General features: G+C 40.1%; 1 protein-coding gene across 10 annotated transcripts in view; it reads right to left on the bottom strand.

Moving 5' to 3' along the window:
- LOC111266310 (secretin receptor) overlaps positions 1-19,869 on the bottom strand; it is a 166,282-nt gene extending 146,413 nt beyond the window's left edge. For all 10 annotated transcript variants that reach the window (XM_086970862.1, XM_022843687.2, XM_022843688.2 and 7 more), the window contains exon 1: positions 19,221-19,869. In XM_086970862.1, coding sequence (XP_086826988.1) covers positions 19,221-19,235 — 15 coding nt within the window. In that variant the 5' untranslated portion in view covers positions 19,236-19,869. The remainder of the gene's footprint in view (positions 1-19,220) is intronic.
- Between the last annotated feature and the right edge of the window lie 709 nt (positions 19,870-20,578).

Here is a 20,578-nt window from a genome sequence, read left to right as displayed (position 1 = left end):
CTTCAAAAACCCAGTATATTGGCGAAGTGACATACTGTATATCTATATTCTGATTCTACCCCTGTAGATAGAATCCTATGGCACATTTAAGGACCCGTTGATTTAATCCGTTGGCGCTTTTAACTCATCGCATCAGTATTCCGAAATATTGTTGATATTGTATTATGTACGAAAAAACATTCCCATAGATTTTCCTTTTTCAGTTTCAGATTTTTTTCAGAGGCTTTTCAGTTCAAACCCTGTAATAGGCCACACGAATAATCTGATTTCGCACTTTGGAGGTAAATATTTGCCTCGAAAAACAAATACCCCAATTGTCGCACTTGTCATGAAACAAAAATTGATGTGCTTTTACTACGGAATAGATTGAAAATTTCAAGAGATTTCATCTCACTTATCTACATTTGGTATCATTATTTTTGTAACGTATCAGTGATCTATACACGATCGAAACCAACTTTGTTTCGTCACGCAGCAGTGAGCAAAGCAGGTATATTTTGTCATCCATCTGAACGTTTTAGGACTGAAAAAATAATTCACATTTTATACTACGCGTCCTGCTTGAAAATCAGTAACATTGCGCTACTTTGTTTCTATTGTGATAGTGAAACTAATAAATGCAGGAACTTTGAATATTTGGGACTTTCAGGCGCCTTTTGCATTTCTTATTCTCATTGGCTTTTAAATTGTTGAGCCTGAGCCACTGAGAACCCAGAAGTGCAGTGCTTTCATGCATTCCTTAATGAAATGTTTTAAGTAGTACGTCTGCTGTTTAGAGCGTTAAATATAGTTTTAGACGGCTTGCCCTTGGCAGGAAACGCCCGAATTTTCACCTTGACGATTACGCCTCCCGAAATTTCGTAGGCGACTACGGAAAAACAAACTGATCAATACATCAATCAGTATGCTTAAACGTACCCTTTGTTAATTTAAGAGCGTGTCATTTACTCGTAGCGGTTCCGAAATTTCGGCTTCCCGTGGAAATGTCTGACTTACTGAGATACGGAGTATCAATCTTTATTGTTGCGTGTCCCTGGCTTAGTTCGTGCTCCTTTGAGGAAAAGGTACCACAGCTGTGTTCTCCACATCTCGATGGTCCTTCAGTTTACCCGTCAAATGTCTATTTATGTCCGATATCGCCGTCAGGCGTTCGATCGAAGACTGGCTCCCAGCACGAAACGTAATCTGTCTATGATCTAGTTTAAAACTAGACCACCACATGTCGCTAAAATTACCCTTCACGCCTGATCGATCCGTTTCGCTTGAGACTATCGTTTTCTACGTATTCGGTAGCAAGGTTTTCAGAAGTGACCAGCTAGAACAGGCGAGCTGCTATATCTTCAGCGAGGCTACCCAACGCAGAGTCCGTTGCGCCTTGTAGAAAACAATTTTGGCCTGTTCTTGGCACGCTCTTTGGTTGGTAAATGGTCACGAAATCCGATCTGTTCGTTGCTGTCACCTGCTAAAACTGTACTAAAGATACTCTCGGCACGCTCCTATGGACGCGATCCAATAGCTCGTCAGGCAGCCATCTCTCTGCGAATCATTTAACGCTTTCCACTTTTGACGAACATTTTGGTAAGACTCGTGACCACTATTCTTACGCTTTGTATGTCACTTAAATTTGTAGGCGCTTTGCAGACTATCGCTTGAAGACCAGACAAATATCCAAAGGTACTCCCCCTCTTTTTACGTAGCAGAAGCCTATTTTAAAATGTTACTATATTTTATCGATATATTTAATGGCTTGTAGAGAACTAAGTTCGCGCCAGCGAGGAAGCACGTGGCCGAACGAACCTGTGAATGCGACGAGGCCCAAGCGACCACGCGGTGCCGGGAATACATCAGTCACCAGCCAGTTCGCCACAGAGGCAAGCTTGCTGGGGGCCAGATTGTCGCAGGAAGTAAGAGTAAGGCAGCCATTAGTACTATGACGCCATCGGGCCGTAAGCTACGTGATCGACGTGGCGAGGAATCGAAGGGGGTCTTGCGCGAAGGACTCGTGTCGAAGTATAAAGGCGTGGTCAATGAGCCATATATAGTACGAAATCGCCAGACTTAGACCATAATGGCTCCACAAAGGGAAGGCATCGAGTATATATAACGATAATGGACAGAAGTGCGAGGGCGCCAGGATCGTTCAAAGTGCAACCACTGGTTAGGTGACCAGATTAAAGGTGTTACACGATGCGAAAACACTGACCATTATTAGGTAGGGCCCGGCTCCTTGGGGGTAGTAAATCTAAACGAAGCTGTGAAACGGCAAAAAATAGGTTAAGTAAGATAAATATATCTAAGATAGATATTTCATAAAAAAAAATTGTATTTTTTTTTATTCCGTTGTGATATGCATTCTAGGCAGGTGATATTATAATTTAAAGTTCAAAAATAAGTGTAAATCCAGTAGTTTACGACGAAATATCTGGTTTGTGCGCGAAACGCCCGCGAGGATGCAAAAAGCGAATGCCAGATGAAGTCACTACCGTGCTCCTAGCCGCATAGACCTGGCCAATTACTCACCTAAATACATAAAGTTAGTAGTTACACTCGCTTGATGACGGGCTTCCATTAACTTCACCACAAACGTGCCACATCAGTAATGACACAGCACGTTTGTTATACTCGGTACGGACTTAAGTTCGCACGTGCGCATTTTCGAGGTAATACCACAGGGGTAAAGTAGGGCTTTCGGATATATTTCCCTAGAATTGATTGTTCGTTCGTTATCTAATCATTGTCGCCATTACCTGTTACCCTTAGACTTAGCTTCGAATATTTTAGATTTTAAACACCATCGTGCCAATCCGTTCTGCTAAAAGGCTAACAAGTTAACAGAGGTTAAGTATCAGGAAATTAACAGAGAAAATTCGGGCGGAACCCATGACTCTGTCGACAACTCAGTAGTTTGTTTTCGCAAATGTTGTACTGAAGTCTAGTTACGTACCTTCGGAGCACTTCTAAAAACTACCTCAGATGGTTGGTTGCACAGAACGTAAGCACAATCCACAAATCGACTCTAGACTAATATCCTCGCTGAGTAGTACGGACGACAAAGGCTTCGATAGTAATACCTTATGCACAGAAGGCAGTGAAAATTCAACAAGTTCTTAAAATTATCCTAATTATCTACATATACCCCAAAGTGATCAAAGGAAAAACTAGTTTTCGTTATTTTCATTACGTAATCACACTCTAATTGCATGCAAATTGGAGTCTCCTTCGTACACTTGTATCAGCCATACTACAGCTTTTTGTCTTGTGTGAATAAATTGTTCGGACCCGATATCACAAACGCAACGTCATGATTGCTCAAATTTACGGCAGCATGCGTACGATACGTATTAACTGTCGGAACGATAATAGGCCACAGGCTACAGTTGGTTAGCGCATGAGTGACTTGATAATGGCATGAAAAGTACAAAAGAAGAAGAAAAATGTTTCCAACTTAACCAAAGAATACCTAAATTTCCAAAAAAATTAAAAAACATTTTGTTCTCGAAGACTCTTCAGATTACTTTGTTACTTTTCAGATTCCGTCACCTCTTTGTGTAAGCTCCGATACCTTTCTCAGTTTTTGCTGTCATGGTTTTCCAATAGTTAGACGCTGCTTTAATAGTGGGTAAATTGCGCGTTGTCTCTACGAGCGCATGAACAGCAAGCACCCCTACCGCCGCTCAGATGCCAAGTGCGACCATAATGAGGAAAGCTTCTAACGAAAGCGTTCCTTTGCTGATGGGCCTCTCCTTGTGTCGCATAGCAAAACAGATTTCGCAGTCCTAGTTCGGCAACGACGAATCCAGCTGCAGCAGCCAATACGGCGGGGATGAATAACTCGACGTCCCTGTAGGCTCTTTTTAACTTATAGTTAAACATCCTATTAACGCCTCGTGGCGTACAAGTTGACAACAAGTAGAATTTGGCTACAAGCTAAACCTTCCACGTGTGTAGAAACGTCTCCAGCAAACGGCGAGTCTTGAAGTAAATTGTATATGAAGAGCGACCCCGAATCCGATCATAAGATAGTCACCGCACTCGAGAATAAATAAGTTAACAACGATTTTCAAGAAATATTTATATGTGACAACGTTTTCCCAAACCAATGATGGATAACCGATGAATTCGTCACGTAGATATAAACCGCTAGACGATTTGAGGATAGCTTGAATTTTTTGATCGGATCTGTATATTGTATGTTGAATCTAGGAGTCAACTTCCTGCAGGAGGCAGAAAAGCGAGGCGAAGATTCCTATCATATGAAATATGTTGTCAATTCATTGAATAGAGGTCATTGCTTGATTTGATGCCTTTATTCTGACAAATAAAAAATAAGTTGGATTTGTATCAGTTGGCGGAAAACAGCCAGGCTCGCTCATTTCTGACGCAACTTGTTATCGGAATAGAAGCGCAAACGCGTCAGAGACAAATCGCGTCCGCTTAACGGGTTTAGCGTGAATATAGCTACGTATACAACTACATAGATAGGCGTAGATAGATTAACCCATCTAATGTGTTTTAGTTGTTTACCTGATGCTGGCAGAATCCCTTGTGACATCAATTCAAATTGCTTGCCAAAAGAAAAAGGAGACACCTCGTATCCGTTTGCTATTGCGTAATTTAAACGAACAGATTATATCCCAGATCACACAGAACCTACAATATGTACCTAAAAATTCACATTGTCATCTATTCCGGAGTCCTTCGGTTACATGTCAGGAAATTTATTGGGACGCGCGTCGCGATGTATAAAACCCTCTCCCTAAAAATTATGAAATCGCAAGTATAATTTCTCGGTAGCTGTGGAAACCAATAAGCGATCTGACCTTCCTATTACTTTAGAGAGTTTAGACTACAAAAAAAAAAATGGCGCAAGCATATATCCTCCTGCCATTGATAGCCTCAAGAATTCGCCCATTTGTGGATAAGGCTGTTATTGTATGGCACATTTTTTGAGTTCTGCTGTCAAAGTCCAGCGCAGGGCGAAGGCTGAACGCAGGCTGATCTCGAACGTGAAAAGGAATTCCAGCTGTACTTTAAGTTGGGCATAGCGGATCAATTCGATGAAAAACTGTTAACTATCACATACAGTGTTTCAAGGCAGATGTCGATTTGTTTGTCACTTGGGACATAATAGCAAGGTCGGCCATAGATCTAATCCAGCTCTTAAAATATAAATTAGTGTCTTAAAGCATACAACAGAACAGAAATAGTGAGGTAAAGTTTTAGCCTTTGCTTCGAAAGCATGAAGAGTTTTGAATATAAGGTTGACAGGACGTATGCACAGGACACTAAATATCCTATCTATTACGTAGGTTGTCTAATTTCGAAAATGAGGTGTTATCACAATCCTCATTATCATTCATCGAATAGAAATGTCAACAATGTTACGCTAGCCAAACACAGCCATTCGTACAGAACATCATCGCTTAAGCTAAGTTGGCGGATATTCGGCAAATTCCACGTTTGGAAACCTTTTCTCTTCTTTTTTTTTTTCTTTTATATATTTACGAAGAAAATAAAAGCAGGCTGATGCAGTGTTTGTGTAGCCTTAAGGTAGGTTGTTTAACTGTTTTAAGGACACTGTTCCGCGCAGCTGGTTATAACTTTTAATTAGGTGAATATGTACTCGAATAACGCTTTATTGTATAAAGGAATCGTATTCATAGAACCTAATCTATTTTTCATTAGGGACTGCACAGATAATAGAAATTAAAAATACTTTTCGGGTCGGTTTTACTTGAAGACAGTGATTTATTTTCTGTAACAAGTACCTTGTCGTGTATCGAAGTGGTGTATCTCAATTAAATAATTATGTAATGCCTCCTTCTTCTAAATTCAATAAAAAAGGGATACTTGACTAGTTGAATTCAATTAAAAAATGAAGCAAAATAATGTGAAAAATCTAATTTTGGAAAACGATTCCAACATTCCTCTAATATAGTGACCCAAAACTTGATATTTTTTGAAATATTTATTCAAAGAAGAGTTTTTTTTTTTTTGTTATTTTTGAATATGGAGATATGAAAATAATTTTGTCCTTCGAAAGATTTTTTTAAGGATGGCTGCTTAGAAATGAGCCTTAAATATTCGCAACATAATAAATGAACTCTTGCAATTAAAAATAGTGTATTAGGGTTCCAAATTCATTCCTACATCAGCCGTCTTGTTCGGACGAACCGTTAAATTCTGGTAATCACCTCACTTGACTAGGTCATACAGAAGATGGCCACTCATAAGAAAATAGGTTCAATTAATCAAATATTAGGATCGCTGAATGGTGGACCGCAATAACATGATTAAGTTTGTTATATCAGCAGGAAATCTAGCAATAATTATATTGATCTTCGACACGGAGGAGACGTTAATTTTATGAGACGATTCTACAAGCAAGAATCGCCATATGAGGCAGTTCGGTTGCAGCTCCTGCTAACTCAACGATACCGTCATCAAAAGACTTTTAATTTAAAAAGAACTTCTATTTAAGTTCGCTTCGTTCGAAGCAGACGTCGCATAAGAAATATAGAAAAAAAAAATCGCAAAATTTCCCCGTTTGCTTCCAGCTTGCTTTATATTGAAAACTGTTTGTTGTTATAATAAATACGGTTACCTTAATTTTCGCAATACTCATCATTCTTTAAAAGTAAACGTTACGATTAGGGAACGCAAGTCGTATATTGAACAATAAAAAGTAACTCTGCATTTTAATACAGCGAACCTATGTTCAAAACTATTATTTAAAAAATCTTTCCTGCCACAACTTACTTATATTTAGATATTAAATACATCGATATTTATACACATATTTGACCAGTTTCAAAGTTCCTTAATATTTATTATCGTATTATTATTTGTACGTAAGATTTCTCTGTTGGCAAGAGTCTCTAGTTAAATGTTCTCCTATCGATTGTAGTAAAAAAAAAAAAAAAATAAATAAATATCTAATATCAATATTAGGCATACTGACGAGGACACGTGTATTTATTTGAATTTTGTTAGCGAGGAATGAATATTATAAAATAATAGGAAATGATGGTAATGGTAGTGTTTGCGCTAATACGGCTGTAACCCGTACTTTATTGTTAACAATAGGTAAGTAAACAGACTAATCCATAGAAGCAGTTGATTACAGAAAACGAGTAACCGAACATATACAGAAACTAGTAATTTATGACATTCAATAATATAAGCCTATAATTTATGCCCGTCCGACCTGCAGACATTGTCTTTTGTTATGTGTACATGATGTTAGCCTGTACGTCCCCGCGTCTCGCTGCTATATTTTGCGACGTCTCGAGAATATTTGTTTCGACAACTTTGAAATACGACGATCCGTGACGGCCGTATAAACAAGCTCTGTCTTTATAGGATATGATGACCCTCTATAGGATACAGGACACGTGGAGGTGTATAAAAATCTAGGAAAGACATTTCCTACATGCGCAATGTCTTAAGTTATATGTTAGCCGACTGTTAATAAAAACGTACTGATCAGGTACTTTAAAATAATGTCGTTGCCAGGGGCCTCTTAGAAAAAAAGGCTCACTCTTTCTAGCATCTGCGTGCAGTACCTTCTTATCACGTCGTGCACGTTCCGGTGTTACTAACTTTACAAAAATATAAAGAGCACTACAGGGCCGTACGCTACTACACAATCTCATGGTCCATAACCCATTCTCACCGAAAGGGTTCTGCCGAGATCACTTAGTTGAATGCAGTAATCACTTTTGATTCTACAGCTCTATCGAATCTCACCTATGTGGTAAACCAGAAGAAATATCATTACCAACGACGCAGACCATTTAGGTCGGTCATTAGGAAATGTGGCAAAAGCTAATTCCATATTTCAAAATGGCGTTACCTTATTACAGTACGACACTCCTCGACCCTTTTTTGTCTTCCAGGTGTAGCCTTTTAGATCCGGGACTGACCACTCTAATACCACCACTCGGGCTTTTGGCAGGCGAGTTGTAATGATCTATAGACAATTCGAGTGCCGCATAAACTTCATATTTAGCGAAGAATCACCTTCTAAAAGTACTGCAAGCCGCTGACCTAGCAACAACTTCAGGGAGGAAACGAGTTCCACGAAAAGCTGTACGACAAAGTGAGTAATAAAACATCAACGCTGTTATGGAAGTCTACCTATCTCAGTGTTCAGAGATGGTAGCACTTAGGTGTACACCCACCTGACAATACCATACCTATTTGCCTAAGCCAAAATAATCAGACAAATGGATATTCCACGATTTGAATGAGTATCGAAAAGCAAAAGTTACTTGCTTCCATATTGTAACAATGACCCATTTTTTCAGTTAGTTTTAACTTGTGACGAATTCGATTTTTTTTTTTTGCTGCAAATAGTTACTTCAGTAGGTGGATGCAATCAACCCAGTGAGACATTATTTTAAGGCTTCAATAGCTTACAGTATCTATCTAATCGCTTAGCGCAAGTGTTATCGGTGACAGTTTCACGACAAGATTCCCTCTTATTGAAGCTGATGACGATCAAATTCAGCATTAAGAAATGAAAAATGTTTGATCTCGAGGTGGAAAAAATTCTACGGCCAGCTAGAGTCCGTCACCCGCTATAGTCACCATTATTATCGTAATAGTATAATGTTTAATAATAATTTCGTAATAGGAAAATTGGCAATTCGTTAATAAAACAATTTCTTAATAAAATCACAACATCATATCGAGATTGTTCTTCAAGATTTCGTGGACTTCCGTGTCTCAGACCTTTATAGCAGCTCCGGTAAATTCACCATCTGTGCTAGCAGCCTTTTGTAGAACTTTTTTGTAATACACGCTGTCACTAACTGGCCACCCGGTCCACTTCTTATTCTAATCCTGATCATCTCTTGGTGCGTAAACTCAGCAGATCTACTACGCTTAGCGTATTCTTTGGCATACTTTATACATAGCAGCACCCTGTTGCATATAGAGTCATATTTTCAGATTATCATATCGCCTGCCTTACAAATTTTAGGACAATTTACCATGAACCTGGTTTAAAAACATCCCTTCATTATACAAGCCTGCGTATGTATAATTAAATGGTCGCAATTAGATCGGCTCTGTGCATCCATCAACGCGTATAACGAAGGCTTTATCGTAGTCTTGTTTTGCCCGTTCCGCCGGCCCGTCATTGAACGCGGGGCGACACTTCTATGATCAATTTCATTAGCGTCAACGTGCTGAACACTTAAGCTGATAGCGAATGAAAGAAGCTGTGCAGGCTTTGGTTAAATATTGTAATTTGAAGGGGCGCATTTGGCAGAAAATATGGATTTGCCAAGATAGGATATGTTCTCTGTATTTTGCCTGTTATTATAGCTACATCGAATATCGGCTACCCGTATAACTGCACGACCTAAAGTTGTACGCTGTTACACTCGGCTTCTTCCTGTTGCGATGTTATTGGTTGTCGTTAGGTAGGCATGACGGCAATGTTTTAACTGTTTTGTGAAAAACGGTCATCGGTAAGCCATGAAGCGGCACAAATTGTCGATGTGTGATGTTCCTCTGCGACCATCTATAGCCTTACTGCTAAAACAATTTTTTCTCCTGCTTTAGGCTTCCGAGTTGTGCGAAATTTTTGACGTATGCTTCTGTCGACTAAACATATCTCTCTGAGCTCGTATAGGTACAAAGCTAGTAATTCGCTCAACTACCAATGAGCGGCGTTGACAAGCGCACAATCGCATATGAGTGACGTTTTTTTCGACGAAAAATCCACGACACAATGATCAAGCCGCTCCACCTATCCCCACGGCGTATAAGTTCTCCACAAGATCTACTAACTTCTGGAATTTCTACCTTCATAGACGCATCTGCGATTTTAAATAGTTGCTCATCTATCCTAGTAACGTCAACAGCATTCAGCCACTTTCTCGATTAGGCACCCGATTTCGAGTTTAACTTATTCTCTTAGAGAAGCGCTACTGGCATGGCTCAAGATCCGAATTTAATAATTAAGGATAAATTGGCGCCGGTGATTACAAAAAACGCAGGAACATATGAGCTACAGAATAATATTAACGACGAAAACGTAGAGAAACAAGTCATTAACGCACTATCAGATATAGTTTAAGGGTACACTAGGGATTCTAGTTCCAGAAATATTGAAGAAATGAAACTCCAAAGTCTAGGGTTTATTGCGGATAGAGGTTTTACTTATATCAATAATCACTTTACTACTTGCAAGTATGAATACTTTGAGAAGTTAGAAGTTTCAGCAGTTACAGAAAGAGGTATGAAAGACCTCAACATACTTGATAGGAATAAACCAGTTTGGGTTGTGACTAGCAGAACGATTCGGTGAATGGTACTAGCTATTGTAATTGGTACTTTTAGAAGCTCAAGTGAATCGCCGATAACATAAAAGGCTCAAAGAATTAAGTCAACAGCAGATGAGTCGTGACATGGCGCTATGTAAGATGCTTTGAAGAAGCGAAAATAAGAAACTACCACTAAAATAGATACGATAAAATATATTATCAAAGGACTAAGGATACGCGTACGAGCCCTGGGACCTAAGGTTGCAGCTTCAAGTCCAATGTTACAAAAACAGCTAAATAAATATCAGCAAAAAGGCCCACCTATCGAAAGAAGCACAGCTATTACTTAAGCTAAGCTACTAAACTTTGAAGATGCCAAACCTCTTAAGTTAGCCTTAAGATAATTACGTACCTGCTGGCAGTTTTGGGCTTAGCCAATATGTGGAGAAGACAATATTGTTTGGTAAGCGATTCGAATGGAGGACAATATACATCGCAAACAACTTATATAGTGCTAATTAAATAATTCTGCGGGTGCGACATTGTATACAGAATATTCTATAAAAGCCATTCTATAAAGACGTTCAAAACGAAGTCATTAAAATATCGATGTGTCGAACCATTCACAAGGATGCTAACGCATTACGCGAAGGAATAGCAAGACAGTACCTGGAATATTAACCGCCAGTCCGTGGCATCGTTAGAAACAGTAGCCTTCTCTTGGATCGTGGTAATCTGTTGTCTGACAATAAAGATGATAGAATCTGTGTCTTGCGCGCTGCGTCACGATCTGTTGAGTGGTTCTTCTTTTCCCTTCGTATCAAACGGGCTATCGCATATATAACCGTATTGCATATAATATACCGTAGAAATCTGAACTAATGCCACCTATTTTTAATGCGTCTTCGCGGATGAATTGCTTAGAGGTATCGGTTTTTTTTATAACCCACTGTAGTCTCAGTTCCTTAACAACTGGCAGCGAACGAGCAGACGAACCGGTTTAGAGCCTGCAGACACAGGGCGTGCCTAAGGTAGGCTGACATTATAGAGTGCAACCTGAGTGGCCGATTCACTATGAAACTTCCCGGCAGTACGCATGACGAATTCAGCTCTCGAGTAAAAAAAATTGCCAACGTGACTTTTGGTGAGCGCTCACGTGAATCCTCTATAGTTGTGATGATTAGCAAAGCATCTCTTGACTGATATTTTCGTCACTTCGTGTACATGTTGCCCTTAGGTAGGTCATTAATTCGTCGTTCAATCAATAGATTACGATGCCCCCAAATGCCTTTAAAAAAATGTTTGACCATGCCGCCCGGCTACGTAAAGCATACATTTGCAGATTGCAGAGAACGGTATGCTACTAAAGGGGCAGTGGTCTTAGATGAAAGAGATTCGACCGGGCATACTGTCTTCGCGCGCCGTATCTTTTCTAGCATTTGTTTTTTTTTTGTGTATTTTTGGCTTTTTATGCATCAATTACAGTTAAGCCGAGAGCCTTTCTAAGAACATATGGCATACGCCCAGGGCACCGATCCAAAAAACGAATTTTCTAGCGGCCTGGTACTGGCGTTTTATGGTTCTACAGTAGTTGTCGAACCTGTTATAACGAGGTTGGGACAGTACTGCCGAAGAAACCAAAATCTTTTCAACTATATATGTATATACATAAAGCAACAGGCATTTTCGAAACAGCTCTTCCCTATGGGCTTACCTTACGGTCCCCCGTCTTTCAGGGACGCCATTTTTTTCTGAATGTCGAAAAACCTGTCGTTAAGACAACACTACACTTTTCTCTGAAGTACAGGCTCTAACACATAGTCAGTTTACAATCTTTCTAGGATCGTGCAAGCTGTCAATACGTTGCGTGGTTCGAGGTTTACGTCCGGTAGCATCGTCCAGCATTCTTTCAGACGGCTGGCCCTCAGCAGGAAACGAAGTGTGTCACGCCTAGTTTCGAACCCAGATCACTAGCTGTCCTTCAAATTTAGCATACAAACACGCACCCCACCATATTACCCTTCGATATGTTGTGCCACTTGTACTGGCATAGAAAAAGAATGGAGGCTACCGTAATCGAGGTGAAAGTATAATGCAGGAATTGCGGTCATTTAGAATCAGGATCAGTAACAACTGTATTTGAAGAATGTTCCTTTGAGGTGCGTCCCGTCGAGGCTTCAATGTAAACAGACTTCAAGAACTCAAATGCCAAAATTGAAAAGAGAGACATACACCTGGATAATTGCTATGCCTTGTGAGCACCTGTTTACGTTTTCCTATTTAATTGATATCAACAATGAGCTGCTTGCCCTACTTTCTGGCAAACCCTCCTTTAATGTTGCTAAGCAAAACGGAGTGGAAGCATAAAGCGGGGTCTCTAAAGCCAACTCCAGTTGTTGTGAAGTTATCGGGATAAGGCTGGAATAAAAATACAGGAGGAAGCGTAAGCGAGACTGCCAGAAAAGCGTCGGCGAACGCCTTTCGACTTTGTCAGACCCTGTTTACGAACAGGTGGCCTTGAATTCTTACATCTTCGCTGTGTCGATCCTGCGATAAGAAGATAACTAGAGACATGGCACAATGGCCGGATAAGTCTACTGTGTTCGTATGTCGTTTATCTTAGTTATCCGTTATAAATACAAATTGGACAAATCGGCATTACAGAGCCGAATTCAGTTCTACATGTATTTCTTGATTGAAAGAGATCAGGGATCGCTGCTTCAAATTCTACAGTGGCCCTGTAACACTGCATAACGTGTGTGAATAAGGAACGTTATTTTTATGTTTATATAGATAAAGCGCAAGGCAAAATTGCATATGCTGTCTGCTTGTTTCATACGAGTTTATTTCATGGAAAGGAGATACATAAAAAAATAGAATTTCTGCATCCAATATTTTTTAAGGACTTCGGAAACAATTCTACACAATTGCAAATTCGCTGCCAAGGATCCGTTGTGAGCACCTGGATACCTATCTGCCGAGCACTGCTAGCCTCGTTATTAATCAATGCAAGCATAGTTGCTACGAGTATGTTTATTTCGTGTGAGATGGCTAGTCATCTACCAAAATTTACTCATTTTTCCAATTAGTACCGATTAGCCGATGTATTAATGCGTTTCTTTTTAAGTGTGACATTGGCAAAGGTCCAGATTAAGGTCTACGAAATAAAAAGTTAGCCTGATCTAATGGGCTCTAAGAGGGCCTGCTCTAAGAGCCCCTCCTTTCTCAAATCGCCATAGAAAACAAATTACCTCTAGTCGCGCATATCTAATTTTCTGGAGACGCTCCTAACATCACTTTGTCGGCCATGGGGGCGGCTAGAGAAATAAATCTTCTGTGTTATTTTTGGCTATTTCAACTCGATTATATTATAGACATGGACAACTTTATCGCCGACGACTCGCAGTTCCTGCGCAGACCAAATTTGAGTTGTATCATTAAACCTCTACATACATACTGCACTCTGACCTTTTTTTGTTCGTCCGTCCGTACCTACTAACTCTAACCTCGTCAAAACATTCAGTCGAATAACGAGCGTCTTGCTAGTCAGCTACCACCAGCTAACCAGTAGTTATGATAACAGTATAGTAACTGCAGGTTGAAAATGGCCAGGTATATCGTTATAAAATGGTCACATCAATGATATCCAACCAAATTAGATACAAGGATCATATTAAAGACTGACGACATTGTAATTTAGCCGGTAGCAACGTGGTGTTTATATGATAACTCTGAGATCTGTCGTACCCAGGTGTCTTGGTTTACTATCGTCGTAGCCCCTTATCTCAATGAAAAAGTTATCAAGTTTAATGATGAGCGTTAACAGCTTGTAGTAGAAATTAAAAACAAAAAATGTAAAAATTAGATTATTCTTAGATTCTCGTCAAGGTAATTTTAGCAATCACTTTTTAGAATTATTAGAAATTAAAGATCTTAAGACGTTTTTTTTTTCTTCTTTCAGTTTGTCTGAAACGCGCTTTTCTTCTGTGCTTCTTTGTGCTTGTCCACAAATTAGTGAACACGGCCCCACAACTGTAAAGTTTAATCGTCGTACAAATCATATTTACTTAATAACATTGTTCAAACGAGTGGCTTCTGCTCTTGACATTGAGGCCATTACAAATGAGCTCTCTTTCTTTTTCGGTAGACAGACTAGATTCAAATTTATGTAACCTTGTAAAGGGAGAAAGTACTATATCAGATACATTAGGCATTTTATGCTTTCTGTTCTTTTTGCAAATTGCCATGTATCCAAGAATTTTTAATTTTTCAGTGTATTTTTCTGTTAGTGCAACGTATCAGAAGTTTTGGTGATTACGCACAGGCACCTCGTGGTAATTCAGTGGTACAACGTTTAACAAGTGTCTATGGTATTAGTGTTACCTACCAAGCGATGTTCAAGTATTATATTTTATAGCATTGGTATATAGAAGAACAACCTCTAAGACTTGATTATTGGTTGGCTGACTGCGGGTCTTTTGCGTGTTTTCCGGCCGTCAGGTATCGTACGCTGTTTTCATGTCTGTGGTTAACTCTAGCTAAAGCAATTATTGTCGGTCAAGAAACAATATCTTTTATAGTTGCCTCATGAAACAGCTGGCACACATTCGGTACATGTTTATGTACCGTTGCAGCACAGAGCGCATCACAGTTGGGGCAAACGCAAATTAGGGCAAACCGAATGGTGGGGGCTACGTTGTCCTCGGTCGTCTTGTTTTTGTAAATCAACAAATTAAAAAGAAAGGGCAAACATTGTACGAGGGCGACGGGATTAGCGACACACCAGTACACCGCGATACGATGTAGGTATTATAGGATAAGGTTTAGGCGTTGATAAAGAGATGCCTTATCTATGCTTACTATATGAAAGATATAAGATAAAGCTGCTTTGTTGAATTGTCACCAGGCCGTGAGAGGTCCCAATATGTTACATGGGCAATATTACATAATCATAACCGACTTTTTAGTTTCTATTTACGATAGTTGAAGCGCGATCGGTTTTGCTCGATAATTTTTCGCCTTATTATACTCTTCTTCAAACTAAATAGAAAAATATTTTACGAATTTTCTGTATTTCACCACCTAAGCTTCGTTGGATCGAACATCGTTCGATAGCCACGAAAGTATATCAAAGCAGATGTATGGAAAATAGCAGCGTGAGTTACGATTGTATATATAAAGAGAGCAGGAAGTTTTCCTTCGGAGACCTTACACCCGTCGAAACTGAACAACGATACAACTACGATGCCCACCTGTTAGCAGCCCACAATGCTACTTTTCTAAGTTTGTCTCTATATCAGAGAGCTAAGTTAAAAAGGCATCTAAAAGCAACAGAACCACGTATCTTAGCGGAACTGCTTGCGTCAATCAAGCTTGCGTCTGATGTTGTTTTGTAAATTTTTTATCAATACTTCCTGATTTTTGAAGACAAACCCCCAGAATAAAACAAGAAATTTGTAAACCCACAACGACAGCTCGTTACCGTTACCAAGATGAGTTGCTACGCAAAGGTAGCCCTTACATTGGGTACTTCATCGTCGTTATTGAACGGCCGTCCATGATAACAAACGTCGTCATCATCGTGTACGGTGTGTATATATATGAGATTGTTCAGTATCCAGCATAAAATAGTGAATTTCAATTTTCCGAATGTTTTTTACAATAGTTTACGAAGTATGCATCGTTGTTATCTGTGGCTTTCCGCATCTAGTAGATAGTAATTTATCCATTTGGCTACTGTAGAAGTTTGAGGTACAATAGTCTACGAAGTTTCGAAAGGTAATTTCGATATCACGTTGAGCTATTATTAAATTTCCTATTGAACTTATTACGATTAAAAAAATGATAAGTTATAGAAAAGGCAGCTCAAAGAGTCAGTTCTATCGCGCGACTTTTAGAAAGGCTCCATTATGCCCATGTTTTTGTTTTTAGCCAACTTTTGGAGTGTTCAAGTTATGAATCTCCCCAAGATATTTTATTAGGTAGTCGGAAAACAACAAGAACAACGATGAAATATATTACTCAAAATCGACAAAAAATTAAGGTAAATCACCTTGCACGAAAACCTTTGGTATATAAACAGCTGGCTCTCGTCTGTTCCTTGTACGACAGGCCTTGGTACTGCTTTTTAGCATCCCATCAGGAACTCATCAGGCTGAAGACCCAATGCGAGCTACCTCGAGTTATCTAGCAGGTTATGTACTATAATGATTAATGACTACCTTCATTGCATGTCCTACTACGCATACATTTGCTGGAGCATTAAGGCGTTTTTACAAGGACCACCTTTGTCTTCTCAGTCCAGTTAGTAGGTAAGCATGTGCCACCGCATTGCGCTACTATAGCAAAGACATGGTGTAGTTTATTAATGAAGCCGGGTTTGCTTCTGACTGATGTCAATCGGAACTTCAATGAATCGGAATCTTTTCAGCATCCTTTGTAATAAGAATTATATTAAGGAAGAAAATGAGCGGAATCTAGCTGCTTTCGTTTCCGCCAAGCAATAGCTCAGACATGTCATATCAGGTAGTGGTCCTTTCACTCCCTTTTTTTCGACAACTAATGGCAAACACTCCCACAGGTCGCTAGAACCTGACTCCAAAATAGGCAGCGTAAGGCCGCAACTCTGATTCGTTGTGTCACCTTTTCTTACGTGCTACGTTTTTATCAAAGCCCTGAGAACCAGACATTCACCCTCGCCACGTTCGACCATAGAAAGCGAGGGGTGGTTGTAGAGCAGTCGTAACCATGCTAACACTCGACTATCGTACGCAGTAGTGCTGAAAGCAATAACGTACTGTACCTATTTGATGAAAAATAGCAGGAAGGCCTTCCATATGCAATATGGATCAAGCACATTGTTTGTCTCTCGCAACAGATCTGTCTTCTTCTTTTGACAGTAACGGAGCATAAGCATCTGGACAAGATTTTCCGAATGGGTTACAGAAGACCGATCTGCGGCGGCAGCAAGTGACAGATCGAATATTTAGAGACTTCTATGGCCTCCGTTTTATGTGGCGTACATGTGATCCACTTGTCATTGTACTAGGCATAATAAAAGTCGCAGCGGGAACCTCCAGTGCTTCGGGTCGATTTTTCTGGGCCTACTTGTACGTAGTATTTAATATCCAACAAAGCACAAAGTGGAAAGTGTATCCAGATTTCTTTAGCCATTTGTGTGTTGTTAGCACTGCGGAGATTTTGATTTTTTTTTAAATACTACAGCCGCGTAAGATAGAGCGAAGGGACAACGAGTGTCGTCGAACTACTCGGTGGCAGCTGCCGTGTTTGAATATAAAATGGCGAGTTGTTTTTAGCTACCCTCTTTCGCTGTTTCGCCCACCCTTGACAGCCTCGTTACTAAGCTTGCCTGGAAAAAGGCGTGTCACAATATGCGTATACGAATAAGATCGTGAATCCAATCAGATACACTGATTTCGTCTATATAAATTAGCTGTATTTGTTATCTAAAGTATTTACGCGGCTGATATTAGGATCTACGTACCTGTGTAGGAAGAAATCTAACAGAACTAAAGGCCCCCCTGACGTCAAAGTGTTCGTAAGGCATCTTTATCGGAACTCACATCCTATGAGTGGCATGAAGCTATCTTTAACAATCTGGAAGAACCCTTAGAGCATTTCGTTATAGAAGCTTTAGAGTGTGTCCCTTTACAGTAACTATATGCACGCCTATTCCCCCTTTTGAGAAAGCGCCGCAACTGCCTAATGTTAAACGTGTCGTGGGCCGTGGGCAAGCATTTTCATTCTATGGGTTTTACTCAAGCACTTGCAAAACCTAACTGAAGAGCACTAGGAAATACAACTACTCATTGCCAAGCACTGAACAACGCCGAATCGCAATGATAGGTTCCCGCAGACAATTGTTACAGGTAACGGGAAGTCATGTCACTATGTTTATACGTAGCAAAGAAGGGAAGGAATAGCTCCGGGAGATATGCCCGAGCCCAGAACTCCATCCGAAGAAAGCATTATTTGCGATGGCGAAGTTGGAAGGATCATTAACGTTGAGCGTTGCTTGAAAAGAACAAGAAGGTTAACAAAGATCTGTATATAGCCTCTTTGCGTCAAGTAAATAAGGCTGGCCATCATAAAAGACCCAATAGATAATAAAGTAATTTTGACTCTTGACAATGCCAAATCTAACACTAGAAAAGTTGTTAAAACCGATCTGTAGGAGTTTGAATAGGGACTTTGTTCTCGCCGACGGGCTACAACCTTTTTGTGTCCACTGACAAATCAAATTAGTAATCGTACATTTGACAGTAAAGCGAGTCCTAAGAATCGGCTGTACGATTTCTCCAACGTCATGCCTAAACATTTCTGGCGGAATGGGACACGTAAATTCATTGAAAGATGCGATAAAGTTGTTAGAAGTGACGGCTAATACATGATAAAATCATCTTTACAACTTAATAATGCTGTAAAAAATAGCAAATAGATAATGAAGGTACTTGGGCCTGATACATTTAACGCACTTCGAGCCCTGGCGCCAGTCATCCTATACTGGTAACAGTCCTTGCGATGAAAATGCTGCAAATATAGTTAGTTGATAGACATTGCTTAAAGCTGAAAATATTTTCTTGGCTGAGCGTGTTACGCCGCGGTTAATAAGGCGTAAAGATGGTTCAAAAATCTACAAAAGTAGAAAAAAAAAAAAGAAAAAACAATACTGGCAACGAGCTCTCTGTGTCCTTCTGGGGCCTCTTTCGGTCTCTCAGCTCATCATTAGCTATTTTTGAATGGGCCTCGTATAGAATGGCACAGTGCATGGTTGATTAAGTATATCATATTTCGTTCCCTCTATATGGGAATCACCTCTTACTACAATCCGAGTGCCGCACTTTGGCTCGAAAGTAACTACTATATAATGAGTGTTTCCCTTTTTTTTTTAGAAAAATAATACGCGAGTATCGTTACACTTACCTCGTGCGATGCCATCAAAGGTTCCTTGTTGTGGAGCTAGTTACAGCGACTGGGTATGCTTAAAAACCTAATTGACGCTATGTACCGCTGACATGCTTCAAACAAGATGGGTAGAACAAAATGACGTTTATGGCACCAGGATTAGTTTTCCTTATTGTATCATTAACTCCACTCTAACTTCACTAAGCAATTTCATTTTTTGCTATACACACACAAAGGTCACTATCCTAATACACGAACCACTTTATGGACGACAGGAACAATATCAACTATATAAGAGTCAGTGTACCTTTTATAATATACCAAATCATTTGCTAAAAAGTGCTCTCATTAAATCCACATGTCGAATTAGATAGAACATAACTTTATCGCATCAGGTTTAGAGGGTCGTTTCGCTCTATAGAGTATTTGCTCAGTATTCCAGTAATAACACATAGCACCTTGTTTGTTAGCCATTTCTTAAGTTAAACTTGCCATGACATAAAGATAAACTGTATCGTGTTTCTTTCGGCGGGTCGTCACCGCACGATAGGTAACTTTCGTACCAGTCACAACAGCAACTCCGGCGATCTGCAGTAACTTTAAAGTCTCTTCGCCAATGGCGGCGCGACTACAGTGTATCGCGCACGCTAGCCGGCCTGCGTGTTCTGTCCATTCGTAGTAGTTATAATAAAAACCGCCGCCCTTTCAGAAAAGAGAGGGGACATAGGATCAACCTCGCCTGCTGTAGCTGCCTACCAAAAGCGCGTCCTATGTACCATACAGACCGTGCTAACCAATTGCTATGACGCACCAATGCTACGACTACGACTACCGCTACAGCAGCGGCTATGACTGGAAACCCTCCCTCTCAATGTGTGCCCTCCCTTTTCCAGAAGATGGGATAGGCAAGCACGCAACGTACCTCCGGATCCTTTGGGCAGCAGGCACACAGCTTCTTTCTGAGCCGCCTGTTACGGCGTTCAGTCGGGTCTGAATAGCAAGCGTTTTGCCAAACGTTGCTACAGTTACTATAACAACCAGTACTACCGTTGGGTACGGCCCAGGTTCCAGTTGCGCCGTTTGCTTCTCCGCTACCCGATGGGCGTTTTTTTCGTTGGGCGCCAAGCAGCCCATTGCCGAAATTTTGTGTCTGGCAATAAATATTTTTCTACACACAAATTCTATCTCAATAGAGTTGTTTAGCTTTCTGCGTTACATAGCTTACATAACTGTATGGGTCAGAGTATCGGAAAAGCCGAAGTGAACACGGCTAGAAGCGATGCATTGAGTTAACTTGGAGTTACCTTACACCCTTTATAACATCAAGTATATTGGCACACATAGAACAGAAGCTGATTTATTTGACAGTTAAAGTA

Source organism: Varroa jacobsoni, unplaced genomic scaffold (genome assembly GCF_002532875.2).
Source record: "Varroa jacobsoni isolate VJ856 unplaced genomic scaffold, vjacob_1.0 scaffold_1070, whole genome shotgun sequence".
Classification (NCBI taxonomy): domain Eukaryota; kingdom Metazoa; phylum Arthropoda; class Arachnida; order Mesostigmata; family Varroidae; genus Varroa; species Varroa jacobsoni.
Note: the sequence above shows the minus strand (reverse complement) of the source record. Positions and strands in the feature narration are given on the sequence as shown.